Source organism: Solea solea, chromosome 7 (assembly GCF_958295425.1).
Source record: "Solea solea chromosome 7, fSolSol10.1, whole genome shotgun sequence".
Taxonomy (NCBI): domain Eukaryota; kingdom Metazoa; phylum Chordata; class Actinopteri; order Pleuronectiformes; family Soleidae; genus Solea; species Solea solea.
Window position 1 is genome coordinate 28,398,115 of NC_081140.1, and position 17,659 is coordinate 28,415,773.

A 17,659-nucleotide genomic window follows, 5' to 3' on the forward strand; every position below is an offset into this window, starting at 1 on the left:
TTAGTGATTTTGGTCACAGTGATATCAATTATAGCATAAGTGACAGATATTGGATTTTCTGTAGAAGTTTTAGTTTGAAAGGGTTTTTGAAGTTTGACCAATTTTCTTTTTTCCCTCCATAATTTATCAAAAAAAAGGACATGAGATTACAAATAAAAATGTGTAAATTAAATATTAAAAAAAAATGAAACTGAATTAAAACTAATTTGTTAAAATCAAAAACATTTGGATTAAAAAAAGTTAAAGTTTTAGTGACTATAAGTGTACGTATGTAAAAAAAAATTATTGCTAAAATTGTTGCAGCTCTATTATACAGTATATTATTATTATATCATGTTGTATTTACATAAAAGAAAAAAACAGATCCACACTGGAGCAAATTTAATTTATGATGTCAATTTTAAGTGAATTTAAAGTTTGATATTTAACGTTTTCTAGATTTAAAACACGACAGATCATTAACTACATGAGATAACATCTAAATATTCACAAATACAATAGAACTCTGACGTAGAACATTTAAAAATAGAACTTATTAAATCTTTTTTTCACTCTGAAGCTGCAGAGTTTCCACGGTGACAAAGACTCAGTGACGGGTTTTGCCTGCAGGTCACTTCTGAGTAAGGAAGGAAGGAGTGAAGGAAGGAAGGAAGGAGGGAGAGTGTTGTCAGATTCTCTCTCCTTCAGCCTCCAGCTGGTTCCCACAGACGTGTCACTCATGTTGATGACGAGCAGAGCAGGAATGAAGCAAACGCTGTGAGGTGATAACGAAGCCTAAAGCAGACACTCTGACATTTACCTTTGTTTTGTTGGGTTTTTTTTTAAACTTAGTGTCGTTAGAATCGTCTGTCACCACAAAAAAAACAGAGAAAAGTGTTTTACACCAAACACCGGTGTTAAACTTCTAATTGTTTCCATTGAAAACGCACAATTAGCAAAATTAGGCTGAACTTGGAAATTTGGACCAGTTCATTATTTTGCAGTCGACCTATTGGTGGATATAGAGAACAGCTCACTATTTGGCAGTCAGTCCATCCATGGATGTATAGAATAGCTCTTTATTTTTCTAGTGTAGAAAAAATAGTACTGTAGTAAAAAAAAAAAGGTGAGTTTTATCTATAGAGGTGAACAGTGTTGTTTCCTGCCAGAAGGGGGCGTTACCTTGGTTGTTTGACGTCAGAGACAAAAACACCTTTTTATAAAAAAGGTGAAACTCCTTGAACAAACTCCATGAACAGCAGGGGGCAGCAGCGTCTCACCATGTCGTCCACCTTCCATTTTCTAAATGGTCCATTTATGTGTCCGTGCAGCTCGTGTCTCTGTGTCCTCGATGCTTTTTGTCCCTGACGTCACAGACAGCGGCGGCGTCTCCCGCAGCGCGCGGTGTTTATCTTTAAATCCGCTCCATTATATAAAACGCTTTTATCCTCCATTACCACAAACACTTGATCTCACTGCTGCTGCGTTGCCACGGTTACGGTGGAAAAAAGGGGTTTTCCCAGGGGCGTTTTCGTTTGACCTTGAAAATAAATAAAAAGATGCATTTTAATGACAACAAATATCAACAAAAACTAATTAAAGAAAAGAAACATTGAATAAATAGAGTTTAATGTGTTATATTTAGTGTTGAGATGTAATTAGAACACTTAAATTTAAGGGTTTATGGAGCATAATGACTTTTCTTTTTACATTTATGAAAATAAAATTTGGCTTCAGGTAAAATAATGAGGAAAAACTTTGTTAATAATTACTTTTTGTCAATTTTTGACACACTGTAGCAGGTGAGTCTAAAAATGTCTCGTGCAGGTGAAAACAGTGACAGTGAAACTAAATGGAACTCAGCCATCGTTAATGTGACGACTTACACACGAAGTTCCTGTCAAAAAGTCTGCGTTTCCACGGTAACTGTGGGGGAAACTTTTCCATCTGTCCGTCCTGTAACGTCCTTGTCCTTTGACCTTTAATTTTAAAAAAGAAAGATTTGTGTTTTTGTGTAAACAAAAACAAAAACACATTTAAACAAAAATAATGATAAAACAAATAATGATTAAAATTGGTCAAATTATAACTTGAAAATGTTAAAATAAGAGCAAATAGATGTTTTTATTGCTTTTCTGTCTTTTAAATGAAGGTTTGACTTAATAAACTCTACATTAATGAACGCAAATCTACTATTAATCACAGTTTATGCATCATAACATCACATTAAAGCAAGTTTCTGAAGTTTAAAATTTACTTACCATCCTTTGTTTTCTGAAGACACGTCCAGCTTTTCCCAAAAAGTCCCACACATCAAGAATTGGTTGTGGTACAAAAAATTTAATTTTATGTGCAAATATTGTTTTATTTGGCTGTAAATTTAAACGCAGGGGTGCAATAAGAGAATTTTACATTAAGATTTGCAGGCATTAAATAAAAATTCTCCTGAACACAGAAATACAGTCACAGACACAAAGATTCTGATGTTTTAAACTACAACGTAAGTCTCGTAAAAGTGAGGACATTTTGTAAAAGTGAGGACGTTTTGTGTGAAAATGTCTCAACAGTTAAGAAAACACCAGGTCGCTGCAATATTCAAGCAAACAAACAAACATTCATTTCAAATTTAAATAAATCAGCATTTGAAATCTGAGTCAGAGTGAGACATCTTTAAACAAAAACCATAATAATCTCTCTGTTCACTGTTAAAATCACATGAAAGCAAAAATCGAACAAAATCATCTCTGACCGTTAAATTCACTCATTCATTTCCTGTTTCATAAAAACAAACAAACACAACCTTTGATGAGAGAGCGAAGTCAAAACGACTCTGGTCAGTTTAAACACTTACCTGTTACTGCACTGATGATATTATGGGATGTTTGGAGACAGCAGCAGCACTGGTGTCTCTGCAGTCGTCATAAAAGTTTGATTGACACCTGTTTGAACTTCCAAATGGCGGATTTTCAGGATGATAGAATGTCATTGGCTGAACAAGGAGCATGTGACTGTGGGGGGCGGGGCTCTGGGCAGGAACCAGGTGTAAATCATACACAGGTGAATGTAATCATCACAAATCTGCAGGAAGTAAAGACAGACAGAAACACAACTACAAAATAAAACAGGAAGTCCACAAAGCAACAAAACAGGACGTCAGTAACTGAGACAAAAACAAGTCTCTGTCCAAATCAGAAAAAATTAAATAAAAAAAAGGTGCTGTTTTTGAACGTGAGGACATTTTTTTTAAATTGAAGACATTTTCAAAGTGGGGACATTTTGTGACAGTGAGGACATTTATGAAAGTGAGGACAGCGATGTTCGTGGTCTTGAGCTCAGACACAAAAAAGAAAAGAAAGAAAAAGAAAGGTTGTGGACTCGTCCCTGGGTGTCACAAACAGGACAGTGTGGACAGTCTGTCCTTCAGTGAGACACTCTCTCTCTCTCTCTGTGTGTGTGTCACACCGTGTCAGAGCACTTTGTTCTCCTGCTGGTCAAAGTCCAGGGACACGACATAGGAGACGTCAGATTAGAATTCTTGTCACGGTGTCTTCAATTGACGCTGACAAGGTGTCCGTCTCCACCAAGCGGCTCGACAATCGTCCTGAATTTGTGATCGTGAGAGAACCCAAAAATGAAAATCACAGAAAACTAAAAAACATGAGAAATGACAAGTATCTGGCGAGGTTTAACGGTAACTGGTCAGAGCAACAGCATGATCAGAGCCACACGGAGCAGGTGCCGGGTACTTTCATCATCTCTGTCGTTAGAATCACAAACACCTTCAGTGCAGCAGTGATGCATGAGCGTCCGTCACCGCCATAATTAACCACTCATTCAAACAAAAACAAACAAACAATCCTTATCTGTAATTATATCCGTGTAATCTGTGGCTGCATATGTGCAAACGTTACATTACAACAAACATACAGCAAATTACAGGATACATTAATGTGGTCATGAATAATCCAGCACCATCATCATCATCATCATCATCGTCGTCGTCCGTCCATTGTTTCCACCCTGTTGGTTAATGACTTAATGGGCGGAAAGGGACGAGTGTATGAGCTGGTTTTTATGTCATTTACACCACAATCCCATCAATCCAGGCTGAATCAGAGGATACGAGCTGTGGCATTATTCCATCAGTGGCCTGACACCAGCAGAGCAGAGCAGAAAACAAGAGACCGAGCAGAAGAACACCAGCAGAAAAATGTGTTTGACAAACGTTCACATCTTAAATTTACCTGCTTATATCTGTTAGCGTCTGACAGAAACATGACAACATTCGTCCTGATCTGTTAACATGTCGCTGAGATATACACATCTGAGAATAGCTCATTATTTGGCAGTTAATCTCTTGGTGGATTCATGGAACAGCTCATTATTTGGCAGGCCATTTCTTGTTGGAAATTGGGACCAGCTCGTTATTTGGCAGTCAGTCTATTGGTGGATATAGATAACAGCTCACTATTTGGCAGTCAGTCTGTTGGTGGATATAGAGAACAGCTCACTATTTGGTACTCGGCCCGTTGGTGGATATAGATAAGAGCTCATTATTTTACAGGCCATGTCTTGGTGGATATATGTAACAGCTCATTATTTGACAGTCAGTCCATTGGTGGATATAGATAACAGCTCACTATTTGGCAATCAGTCTGTTGGTGGATATAGAGAACAGCTCACTATTTGACAGTCAGTCCATTGGTGGATATAGAGAACAGCTCATTATTGGGACCAGTTCATTATTTGACAGTCAGTCCATTGGTGGATATAGAGAACAGCTCATTATTGGGACCAGTTCATTATTTGGCAGTCAGTCTATTGGTGGATATAGATAACAGCTCACTATTTGGAAATCAGTCCGTTGGTGGATATAGAGAACAGCTCACTATTTGACAGTCAGTCTATTGGTGGATATAGATAACAGCTCACTATTTGGAAATCAGTCCGTTGGTGGATATAGAGAACAGCTCACTATTTGACAGTCAGTCTATTGGTGGATATAGATAACAGCTCACTATTTGGCAGTCAGTCTGTTGGTGGATATAGAGAACAGCTCACTATTTGACAGTCAGTCCATTGGTGGATATAGAGAACAGCTCATTATTGGGACCAGTTCATTATTTGGCAGTCAGTCCATTGGTGGATATAGATAACAGCTCACTATTTGGCAGTCAGCGTTTTTCTTTACTTCTCCATCAGCTCTGTCACAGCAAACATCGCAAAGGAAAAATAGACAAAGAACTAAAAACTCAGTGTCCAAACTGAGTAAACGTCCAGCCTCCATGTTTTCTTTACCTCTCATCCTCATCCTATCATGTTCATTTTTATGACCTTATATAATACAGCTCTTACGTACGGCTGCTTTAAATAACAGGTCGAGGAAACATTGTCAATGTCTCACTTGCACGAAAAACAAAGATGAAACGTGAGCCAGGAGGGAGCGCTTCTTTCGGGCAACAATGTTTCTCTGCACGCTGAAGGTTTGAGATTACACTGGAATCATCTGCTGCTGCTGACCAAAAATAACTGCTGCTGCTGCTGCTGACCAAAAATAACTGCTGCTGCTGCTGCTGCGTCTCCTCTGTCACACAAATATATTCCTCCTCTGTGGGTGGATGAGAAGAACCGAGATGCTTAGCATAATCGAGATGCTTATGAGCAGGGATTTTAACTCATGTGACTTAATGTCCCAGATACTGCGTCTCTTACTGTACATTAACCTCAACATAAAGGGCTGAAATAATCCCAGTCTCAGAATAAAGCTCCCCCCTTTTTTAAGGGCATTTATTAGATTATGAGTGGCGGATTATTGGGTAAAGTCACCGTCGTCGTCCCTCATCATCCTAAAGTCATTCTCCACTCACCGTGTTGTTCAAATGTTGAGATTAGGCTGTGGGCAAAAATCTACTCCCTCAACGAGAATGAGGTGAAAGAGAGAGAGAGAGAGAGAGAGAGAGAGAGAGAGAGAGAGAGAGAGAGAGAGAGAGAGAGAGAGAAGTCTGTGCAGCCAATCAGCTTTAAGCATGTTTCTCCTGTGGGTCCACTCATCCAGGCAAAGACAAAGAAGAGTCCTCGTCTTTTTCTTTTTTTATCCCCCAGGACCTGTAATACCTGCATGATGACACACACACACACACACACAGGCCTGAGAGCAGCCCCTGTAAAACACTGAAGCACTTCAGAGCCCCCTGCTGTGCTTCATGGGTTACTGCAGTTTGCACTGATTCAAACAAACATCCATCTTCTATCTTTATCCTCCACATGAGGGTTGCTGGTGCCAATCCCAGCTGACATAGGGCAAAAGGCAGAGTCACGGCCTGGACAGGTCCACATATAAATTCTACTTATAATTCCAAAATCTACTTATAATTCCAAAATCTACTTATAATTCCAAAATCTACTTATAATCCCAAATTCCACACGACATCCGATGCACAAAAACAGGCTCAAATTAATTTATTCTGAAGCCATAAAACCTATTTGACCCATAAAATTAAGATAATAACTTGTGCTGTCAAATGATTAAAATATTTAATCGCCAATAATCGCATTAATGTCATAGTTAACTCACGATTAATCGCAATTAATCGCACATTTGTATCTGTTCTAAATGTCCCTTGATTTCTTTTTAGTTATTTTTTTTCTACATATATACATATATATGTATATCTATATCTATATATATATATATGTATATATGTATATATATACATATATATAATTCAATCTGCCAAGAGACAACAGAGAGAAGTTAGCCTGAGGCTACAAACCTGGCATATTTACATTTGAATATTTATTGAAATGCATTGTCCTTTACCTTCAATTAATAAAATAATGGTAAACAGAGGTCAAAGGTCATGCGTGTTTAAATCATAACACCTTCATTAACAGTCATGACTCATTTGCCTGTGACGGCCAATCACTGCGTCACCGCTGGAATCCATTTTCCACGCTTTCTCATTAACACCGACGCTTTTCTTCTCTGATTATTACTGACGGACAAACAACAATCAGTGCACAGGTACACTCATAAATTGTAGATAATTAAGAAAATTAAAAGTCTGTCTGCTGTGAAATGTTGTGACTGGTCTTCATTTTATTCTCAGACGATGACATTTGTTGTTGAATAAAGTCGTAATACGGAAATAATTGAGTTGTGTTATTACAAGAATAAAGTCGTAATATATAACGAGAATTAAGTCTAAACACTGCAAGAATTAAATTGGATTACATGATTAAAGTCATAATACGAGAATTTAGTTGTCATTACAAGAATAAAGTTACAGAACTATGAGAATAGTCGTAGTACGGCAATAATTGACTCCTAATAAGGCGAGAATAACATTGTAATATTACAAGCTTAAAGTCGTAATACTACGTGAATTAAATTGTAATACAAAAATTGAGTTATTACAAGAATATTGTGAGAAATAAGTTAAAATACTGCAAGAATAAACTTCTAATAACGAGAATAATGGCGTAAATTAAGTTGTGTTATTACAAGAGTAAAGTTAGAACAAAGTCGTAATATTGCGAGAATAAAGTCTAAATACGGCAGGAATAACGTTTATCTTATAAGAATTAAGTTGTAACACTGCACGAATAATGTCATACTGTGTGAATTAATACACGAATGATGTAATACTGTGAGAAAATAACCAGAATAAAACCGGAATACGCCAACTTTCTCAAAATATTATGACTTTATTCTTATAACATTATGTATTTTTTCTCTAAATATTAAGACTTTATTTGTGTCATTTCTTTTCCTTCAGAATGGCCTCAATACTCAGACAAAAGCATTTAGTATTTATTCCTCCTCACCTTGACTGAATAAAACTCGACTAAATTACGTTGACTGGTGTGTGTGTGTGTGTGTGTGTGACTGTCATGTATAAAGCACTACAAAATCTACTAAAGTACTACTACTAATGAGTAATAACGTGGACGTCCATCATCGCCACACTCTAACGCTAACGGGAAGAAAAGCTCGTCAGAGCGCGATCCACGACAAACCCTTTTCTTTTATCACGACAATAATCCGCTTGATTTTCCCACGATTTCCACAGAGTCTTTCTTCCTCCTCCTCCTCCTCCTCGTCGTCGGATAATAAACGTCCGTGAACAATACGTCTGTTATAGAAGTTTAATTTGAGCATAAAGAACGTGGAGTGTTGTGCAAAGATCAGTCAGATCACTGTTGTCTCGTCAGAGTCGCTCAGTACAATTATTATTATCATTATTATAATTATTATTAAAGACGTGAACAGCAGGAAGTAAATAAAATAAATTAAAAAAAGAATCATCATCATCAGACAGTGAAAGTTAAAAAACAGCCAGATCATTGTTCACTTTGAAGAGAAATTAAAAATGTACACTACTGTGCAAAAGTCTTAGTTCTGTTAATGACTTTTTATTTTTGTGTAAATTAAACCATAAAAATACATAAAATATGAACATGAAAAGAACTTCACAATAAAAGCTTCTAGAGTCCATGGAGGTCACAATAAATACTTTCTCTTTTCTAATTTTCTGTTTACTTTAATACTTTAATATATACATATTCCGGGGTGGGATTCGCACGATATGACACGATATTATTGCGATATCAGCTGTATCTTGTAAATGATTGATATTTATTACGCTTCAGTATAATCTCAGATTAAGGCCCCTGCATAAACAATCACATCTGTTACACATATAGATTAATGTTTAATATGATAACATTGGCGACGCAGAATTCGCTAACATTTTACTACTTGTGCACATTAATTAACCTCAACTGTTAATTAATGTTTAAACCTAACATTTAATCATGTTTTTCAGGTTAATTAAGGTGTTATTTCATAGATTATCCAAGGATTAATCAAGCTGCTGTTAACAGATTGTGGGAATACTTAATAAGAAATAACTACTTAACCATAATTTAAGCATTTATTATCCTTTATTAATGCTCCTCGTTATAAACCCGGTAATGAAGCCTATGATTTAAGACTTTCATGACACAAACGCTGCTTTAAAAACAGAGGCAACAATCTTCCGCATGGCGAAAAATAACGTACAAAACTCAACGCAAAGACTTGAATTTCACGTAGGGCGTGTAACGTATGGCGAATTTGCAGGAGTTTAAAAACGTAATGTTTCGCCCAGGTTTACGTTTTTAAACTCCAACAAATACGCGTTTTTGCTTAATTTCCGTCACGCTATCTGCTCCGTTTGCATCGTCCAGAATAACCAACGTGAACTTTGTCTACTCCATGCTAAGCATTAGTTTCCCACTTAACACGAGTCACAAAAAACCCCATAAAGTGGAATAAATACTTGATTATAGTTAAGTGATGCTGTTTCTGTACTCATGATGTCAAAGTTAAAGGAAAGCATTGTGATAATCTGGATTTATTTAGATTTTATGGCTGTAGAATTGTCAAAACAAAATTCTTCCTTTCCTTTTTCCAAGATAACTTTCACTTTCCATATCTGGCAGTTATTGAACGACACGCTGGTGAATCTCATCTGTAATTGGGCGCTCTTTCCGCAGCGGATGTCCTGAGGTTCTACGGTAATGATAAGTATATGGAGCACAATTACAGCTCTATTTCTCTGCTATTTTAGATCTCACAAAGGGTGTTAATGAGAAGTACGTATACCAAAATCCTGTCGGCGATGACGGGATGATAACAGAAGGGTTAATATTTCACAATAAGGGTCACAAGGAGCATTAATAAAACAGGTAAAGTACGCTTAAGTAGTGCTTAATTATAGTTAAGTAATGATTATTATTCCATACTCCCACACATTTCCATTTATTTTACAATGAAGGTCACAAGGAGCATTGACAAAGATGAAGTGTGCTTAACTCTAGTTATTATGATGATTATTTAGTTTCTATTTTACATGAATTCAAATTAAGTCTCATTTAAGGGAAATAAATGTCACAAATGTGAACTAAAGAAAGTTATTTACAGTTACTTAAAACATTCAACTGTAGCTTTATATAAACCCTTGACTTTATTAACCTGAAGAACATTAAAAAAAAATGGTTTATTAAAACATGAATTAAATGCTTATAACAGCACTAAGTCATGTTAATTAAAGCTTTGTACATAAAATCTATTATCATCATTAAATATAATCACGTAAAGCTGTATTTTTACTGTAAAATATTGATCTCCTTGTAACAAACATGATATTCTATGTCTTCACCGTCGCAGTCACGTGTCGTAGCTTTGGATTTAGTTCAAGTCCGTTTGTCTGAAGACGACGGGACGTACAGACGGAGTCGCACCAAACCTGAGGCTGGACTGGTTTTTCCTCTGTGACTGAATTTTGATTGTCTTATTTCATCTTTTTGTAACTGTATTATGTTCACATGATTGAAATAAAGCCTTCGTTCACATTCACTGGTCAAAGTGATAAATATTTGCTTTAAAAACACACCAACATGTCGCCACATCTGTGCTTTTTCTTGGTTAAAAAGTTCACATTGGGGCTAATGTGTTGTTTATGAGACGCTTTTCTCCCCTCATGCATATTTCCTGTATTTTCTGGTTCTATTCTAATAAAAACTGTAAAAAAATAACTATAATTTTTTGTCATTATGGTGTTGCTAAAACAACAATACTAAAAGGTGATCAATAGGGCTGCAATGATTCATTGATATTTAATCAATTACTAAATGAAATGCCAACCGTTCTAATGTGTTTTCTGATTTTTCAGCTTCTTAAATGTGAATATTTTCTGGTTTCTTTGTCTCATATAACAAAGAAATCATTTTTTGGACCAACCAACTTTAATAAAACATTGTCTGCAGTTTACTTGCAGCGCTAGTGACCAAAAACCTTTGCACAGTAGTGTATTTAAATGTTTCTGTGGTTCTTCTCCTTCATTCCCACCATGTGTCCATCCTCCGTACACGCACCCTCTGTTTGTAGTGATATTCTTTCAGGTGCTTTTTCAAAGTGTTTGGAATGGGAAGCATGTTGATGCCGTCGTAGGTGGTGCAGCTGCTGACGACCGCTCTGCACACGTGCTGCAGGCTGAACGGCTGCATGCGGTGGATGGGGTTGGACAGCAGCGGCTCGAAGAACATGCACGAGTTGGGGTCCTTGTAGTGCTCGAGCAGCCCCGTCACCGTGGACGCGTGGAACACGCTGGGGTCGTGCACGTCGAAGCTGAAGTTGTGGTTCCACTGCTCGATGCGCGCGTGCAGCGAGCGGCCGTAGCGCCGGAAGCTGACGGAGAAGAGGTAGTCTTCCTGGGCGGAGTCCCTCAGCAGGAAGGTGCCCTCGGGTTTCCCCTCCAGCAGCCTCTCGGCCTCGTAGCGGTCCATGACGCCCCAGTAACACGGCAGGTTGGTGATCCGCAGCAGGTCTGGGACCAGACAGTGAATGTAATCGATCTGCGTGTGAATGCGGTATCCGTCGTGGGATTTGTGCTGCTCGGTCGCGGGGAGCGCGGCTTTGGAGGGCATGCTGGTCGCCGCGACCTCCGGGGCGACCTGAAGGTCGGGGACAGGATCGCTGGTGTGGACGGACGCGGACGCCGAGGCCACGACCTCATCCAGAGTGTCCAGACAGCTCTGGAGCAGGAGCTGGTGCTGCTGCTGTCTCTGGAGAAGCAGCTGCTGCTGCTGCTGAGCGGTCGTTCTGTCAGAACCCGACAGCTCGTTCATACCATGAGCCAGTTTAGGTCCGTGTTTGTACATAGGGTTAATTTGCGCCGTCACCTCGAACGTGTGGATCTCAGCGTTGGGCGGTGGCTCGACGCCTTGTTCGATGCTGATGCGCCTGCGCTCCCGCAACTTGTCGTCCACGTCCTCCACCACGGTCGCCATGGCTGCAGTCGGGGCACTGCACACGACTGCCGAATCCAGCAAAGGAGGCTGGGTAATGGGCGCCGTGTGCTGCTTAATGAGATTCCATTTCTGAGCGAGCTCTGATCCCACGGGAAAAGGACAGTCGTCCAACATCAGCTCGCTCAGATGGATTTTGCGCTTTGAGGAGGCAGAAGCACCGGCAGCTACTGGTGTGAGATCCTGTGGAGGCGGGTCTGGAGGTGGAGCTACAGCTGCTGCTGCTGCTGCTGCCGTCGCTGTGCTGTGTGTCTTTATCGGGAAACACTGACCCATCGCATCTTGGATTTTTTGCCGGAGAGTACGATTGCTGCTCGAGCCTCTGCCGTCGCCTTCACTCGGTGCAGGCGACTCACCTACAGTTCCCAGTCCTGGTCTGGTCGTCAGCCGCTCCTGTCCTGGCAGAGAGGAGGCCACTTCCATACCCTGCCATCTCCAACTCTCCTTCAGAGGAGAGGTAGAGGATCGGTCGCTGGACTCCAGCTCATTCAACAGCTCCCCGTACTCAAAGCCGTCACTGACGGGCCGCTCTGCCGCGGGTTCGTGGCAGGCGCCACCTTTTTTCTTCCCCTTTCCACCTTTACGAGCTCCGCCCGAGTCCCGCCTTTCCTCTGACCGGCTCTGTCTCACCTTAGGTCTGGCACCCCTCTCTCGGTCCTTCCCTCGGTTTCCCGATTCGTTTGGCAGAGACATGATGTGACGGGACGGGAACAGTCGCACCGCTCCACGGCGTTACCAAGAGACGTCTGGTAGTAGAAGTTATTGATCAGCAAGAGCTTTCCCATCCACATCCCTCATCGACGATGGCGCTACCGTCGTCGGTGCATTGTGACTGCTGACATTAAAGAACCTGTGAAACAAAGGGAGAGAGTTTAACACCAAGAAACACCAAAATAACAGCCTGAAATTTCAAATGTATATTGTGTATTATTATTTTTTTTATGTCAGCAAGAATTTAAGGTTCCAGGTTCACTTAATTGAGGGCAGCTTAAGACGAGGAGTTCAAAATGTGATATACTAACAATTAGCAGGTAATATTTGACGCTATCTCAGGTGGTAATAATTCTGTAACAGTGAATATTGCTCTAAAACTTGATTTTGTACACCACACAACGGCTCAAATTGCACTAGCAAATTTGAGTCAAAAACAATAATTGCAATAATTGGATATTCTATCGAAATCAGTAAGCCCTAAAAAAACATAATTCATTGCTATGTTATTGTAAAATCACCATGTCAACACTTCAAATATAAAAGCTCTGGTTAACATTCAACCTCCAAGAGAGTTGTGATAGGAGTTTTACTTTTTGGTCGAATTATTTGGCCAATTTTCCTTTTTTACTCCACTTTTAAACGTCCAATTTTTTCATCTTTTATTTAACCAGGACGTCCTTTGAGATCTTATTAGAAACACAGGTCTAACCTGATCGGATTTAACAGCTCAATAATAAAAATAGCTTGTGTCAGTGATGTAAAACTCACATTGCATCTACGTTTATAGTGTTTTCTCTTTGAACTGTTAAGCTGCTGAAAGGATTCAGGAAATATGATCATAATAAACTGCTGGTAGTCACACGTTGACAGACACTGCTTTTTGTTAAAAAAAACTAAAACTATAATTTGCCTTATGTAACAAAAACCAGGCGTTTTGAATATTACACAACAAAACACTATGACCTCTGAAAAAGGAAATTACTTCTGCTTTTTGCTTGAAAAAAAGGTGGAAATAGCCGTCATTACGACAAACACATCACATAAAAGCATCAACATTGACCACATTTGGACAAAATGTGGAGAAACTGAGCTGAAAATGGAGTGAAAATGTGCTTTTAGTGGATATCTGAAGGTTTTGGGTGATTGAAAAAGTGAACAGACATTTCAAAAGTTTTATGATTTGTTTTCACTGCTTAAAATAACAGATCATTTCCTTATTGTAATGTTAATTGTGTGGTAATTATAAAAGTGTTGTGTGTGATATTTTAGTTTTCTGTCCATTGCCTTAGCTCTGTTTTCCACAACTGGAGGGTAAAGAAAAACTCTCTTGTATTCAAAAGGGTTCTGCACAGTTAGAGTTGAGCTGTCTTTTATTTCCTTGATTAATTGATTTGTTGCAAAAAGATGTTTTGTTTTGTTGTCCACAAATCAACGTTATTCATTTTTAATGCATAACGTCTAAAATATTCACATGTAAGAAGCTGAAAAACAGATAACTTGTTTTAATTACTTAAAAAAACACACACTCAATTATCAAAAGTTATTTGTTAGTAATTGATTATTTTTCAGTGCAAAATGCATTTGTGGAGTTTATTTTATCACATATTTATTTTATTTGGACAACGTAAATTGTTTTTCATTAGGGGGTGCAACAATTAATCAATTACTAAATTTATCTTGATTAATCCATCAATTAATGTGATTTTTCAGCTTCTTAAATGTGAATATTTTCTGGTTTCTTTGCTCCATAGAATATTAAAACTGAATGATTTTGGTTTGTGGACAAAACAGGATGTTTAACGTCATCCTTTAGAGGTTTAGGAAAACACTGATAAACTTTTTTCAATACTTTATGGACCAAACAGCTAATCAATAACATTTAAACAGATTAATCGATCATAAAGGTTGTTAGTTGTTAGACAGAGATGGGTCAAAATATCAATTTGGTGATATATCGTCATCCTTCCTTGTGCAATACCATAATAAATAGAGAAAATCCTGCACTTTTAACTTTTCACACACACGTTTTTTTTATTCAATTACAGATATCACAATGTATTGCTATTGATTATCATGGACCATGTATCTCGTATCGTATCGTACCCTGATTCCCATCCCCAGTTGCAGACCTGGTTTATATAAAGAATTTGTCATTTCATTTTTGCACATTATTTGTTGTCCTTATGTTGTGGCCGCTGGACCTCGTCCTCCCTTATTTAAGCCTTGAGTTAAGCATGCAAACTAGTCTGTGTGGTCCCTCGCCTATCATTGGAGTGGATGGGCGGAGTCGCAGGTGGACTGGAGAGCGATTGGTGCAGCCGCAGAACCGCCAGGTGTCTCACTCCCAACGGAAGAGGTGTTAGAAACTTCAGCTACATGAAAATTAGGCTCAGGTCCTTAGCTTCTAAAACCATAGATTTGTTTTTAATCTTGTATAGCGATGCTGTTCCACTCTGTAATTTTTGTTTTCCTTAAAGTAAACTGAGTTAATTCAAAGTGGGGTTGTATTCCTGTAGTTGACTAATAAGTCAGTCATTTAGCTCTTTGTTGTTTGTTGTGTTTGACCAGCATCCTCTGCCAGATTATTTTGTGAGCTTACCCTCAACTCCTAACCATATTACATGTTGGTTATTTATATTGCTTCCAGTCCACACCTAACAAGCTGGGACGTAACACCTTATAATCAGCATGTATTTGTATTTCTAAGTAGTATTTAGTGACACACTCACATTTTCTTAAAACAGAGCCCAGGTTGGGAAATCCCTGAATTCCTCTTTCTGATTTGTTTGTGTTTATACTCCTTTGTTTGGTTTTTACCTCAGTGGCACAAACTTTCCACACGAGGCAGCAGAGGACCAGCGAGTCCTGAGTGTCTATGAGCTATGAAAAAAAAAAAAAAAAATGATTATCTCTATGGACTTTGTTCCGGGAGAGTGAATAGTTTCAAAAACTTTACTTTTCCGCCATTAAAATGTGTCTAATTGCAAGATAAAGAGACAATCATACTCAGGAGATATTGTAGACTTAAGCAGGCATTGCTTTTATTATGTGAGGCTTTTTGATAAGTGGCTACAATCATTTTATCCCAGGACAGAAGGCCTTGTTGTGAGTTTATAGTCACTCCCTCTTGATAACATGTATTCATGCAGTCAGGATTGGGTGGCACCTCTTGCCAGGGCTTTGCAAATGTTTGCTTAATGATTGTCCACCATTTTGCACCTGACAAAGACCTTCAAGGTCGAAACTGTTCCTGTTCCATTGCCCTATAAGAAGCCATATTTGAATAAGGCTCTTCAACCCACTTTCAAAGACTTTTGCTTACTTTGCAACGAGAGAACATTACATTGAGTTTATTTCTACATCTGTTCTTTACACCTCATCACATCTTCACCTTGTCCTTCATCAACACCTGTGTCCATCTTAAGTCTGACAAGATAAGGACAGTCCTCGAGGACACAAGTAGATTTCTTTTTTGCAGTTGTTGAAAACCCCATATATATTTGACATTATTACATATGGAATGCATTATTTTAGTTTAACCTCACGTCTGTTAACCTGAAAGTGTTTTAAAAGGTATTGTCAACCTTTTCTTGAGAACAAATACTTTCATGATGTATACAAGATGTAAAAAGACAACAGAACCCATTACAGCAATTCATTCTATCATTCATTCCAAAGTTAAAAATAGATAAAAGGAACATGGGACAGTTTAACAGTTAAACTCTTGATAGGTGCAATTTTCAATAAAATTGACAATTCTGAAAAGCTTATTATCCGTGAATACATTGAAGTAAAATGTCTTTCTTTACATTTTAATTTAAGAACCATTTCATTTTACTTCCACAGTCTTACATACTTAAGAGTCCACATAGCCTGGCCTTTAATGCAATTAAGTTTTTTAAATAATTGAATTTTAACAGTATTGATGTTTAAAACAAAAGGAAACAGACAGAGAGCCAGAGGTTTTGAAAATTATAGAAGTATATGAAAAATCAAGGTGAGCCATCATAACGTCCTGCTCGCTCACAAATCACACAATTCAAAGAAAGTGAGTTTTATTAAAACTACAAACGTTTGACATTTTTAAAGTAAAAAAAAACTAACCAAATAAAAACGAGAAGCCCTTAAATTAAATTAAACTCGCGACTCTATCTTCTGCTAAAGCTCCTGAGCGACAACATTAACGTTAGCGTCCAGGCTACGTTAGCTAGCTGCTAACTTGGCTACTTTTTCCGAGTGGTGGAAAGAAACGGGGCCGGGTTTTACTCACGTCTACGCGGATGTCGTTCTCCGAACGGCCGCCGTGAACATGTCTTCGCGGTTGTTGCCAAGTTTCGGGACGAAAGAGTGTCTGTTTCCGTGTAAAATGACGAGAAACAAGGCGGCTAGCTCTCGTTAGCCTGGTCCATCATCATATGAAGTGAAGCTGAAGCAGCCGACCGCGTGACCCGGATGTTAAAAAAAATAAAAAAATAAAAAAAAATAAAAAGTAGTGAGTAATTTCTACGTTTTTCAGTTTTCATTAACATTTCAACAACAGGACAAATAATCGAGAAAAACTGACGGAATTGATAAAGAGCAGCTTAATTATCTCAGTTTAATTTGAAAAATCCAGAATGTTGATGCAAGGCAAGTGGATAATCCAGTTTTTGTTCCATCAGATTATGTTATAATCACTTACTTTCTCATATTTAAGATATTCACTGTCGTTACTTTTAAAAGTAATTTTAAAAGTCAGTCATACTTATATTTTTGGACAAATTAAGTAATTCAGCATTTTATTTTACTCTCATAGTCATAACATAGTTTAAAATTTCATATTATACATGAACAAATATACAAAATATTAAATTATGTATGATATTTTTTTAATTATCTTTACTGGACAATTTTATCCCTTGACTCAAAGGTCTCAAACTCATGGCCCGTGAGTCCCCATGTGGCCAGCGCTCAATATCATGCAGCCAACCACTTTTTTTGTTATTTATAGATTCCTTTTGCATCAGAAATGTCTTTTATTTTCAACTATATATCGTATCAAAACAAACACTTATTTTAAGTTGAATTTCATGTGGCCCCTGGATCATACAAGTTTGAGACCCTGCCTTAAATT

At 38.1% G+C, this 17,659-nt stretch overlaps 1 protein-coding gene and 1 long non-coding RNA gene across 3 annotated transcripts; both read right to left on the reverse strand.

Annotated features, from left to right (window-relative positions):
- Positions 1-1,159: 1,159 nt before the first annotated feature.
- Positions 1,160-2,885, reverse strand: LOC131463230 (uncharacterized). The gene is made up of 3 exons (XR_009240962.1): positions 2,831-2,885; positions 1,866-1,958; positions 1,160-1,519 (listed from the first exon to the last, which is right to left on the reverse strand). It is a non-coding gene; the product is annotated as an uncharacterized LOC131463230 (long non-coding RNA).
- Positions 2,886-8,113: 5,228 nt separating this feature from the next.
- socs9 (suppressor of cytokine signaling 9) lies at positions 8,114-16,982 on the reverse strand. Of its 2 annotated transcripts, none has more exons than XM_058634635.1 (2): positions 16,817-16,982; positions 8,114-12,682 (listed from the first exon to the last, which is right to left on the reverse strand). In XM_058634635.1, exon 2 carries the CDS (start codon positions 12,523-12,525, stop codon positions 10,864-10,866), a length of 1,662 nt encoding a protein of 553 aa, XP_058490618.1. In that variant the 5' UTR covers positions 12,526-12,682; positions 16,817-16,982; the 3' UTR covers positions 8,114-10,863. The 2 variants fall into 2 exon arrangements, with proteins under 2 accessions (XP_058490618.1, XP_058490619.1); XM_058634636.1 differs by lacking the exon at positions 16,817-16,982 and adding an exon at positions 15,364-15,426.
- Between the last annotated feature and the right edge of the window lie 677 nt (positions 16,983-17,659).

Excerpts from the sequence above, each read along its gene's own strand:
- socs9 (XM_058634635.1), bottom strand. The coding sequence starts at position 12,525 with ATGTCTCTGCCAAACGAATCGGGAAACCGAGGGAAGGACCGAGAGAGG.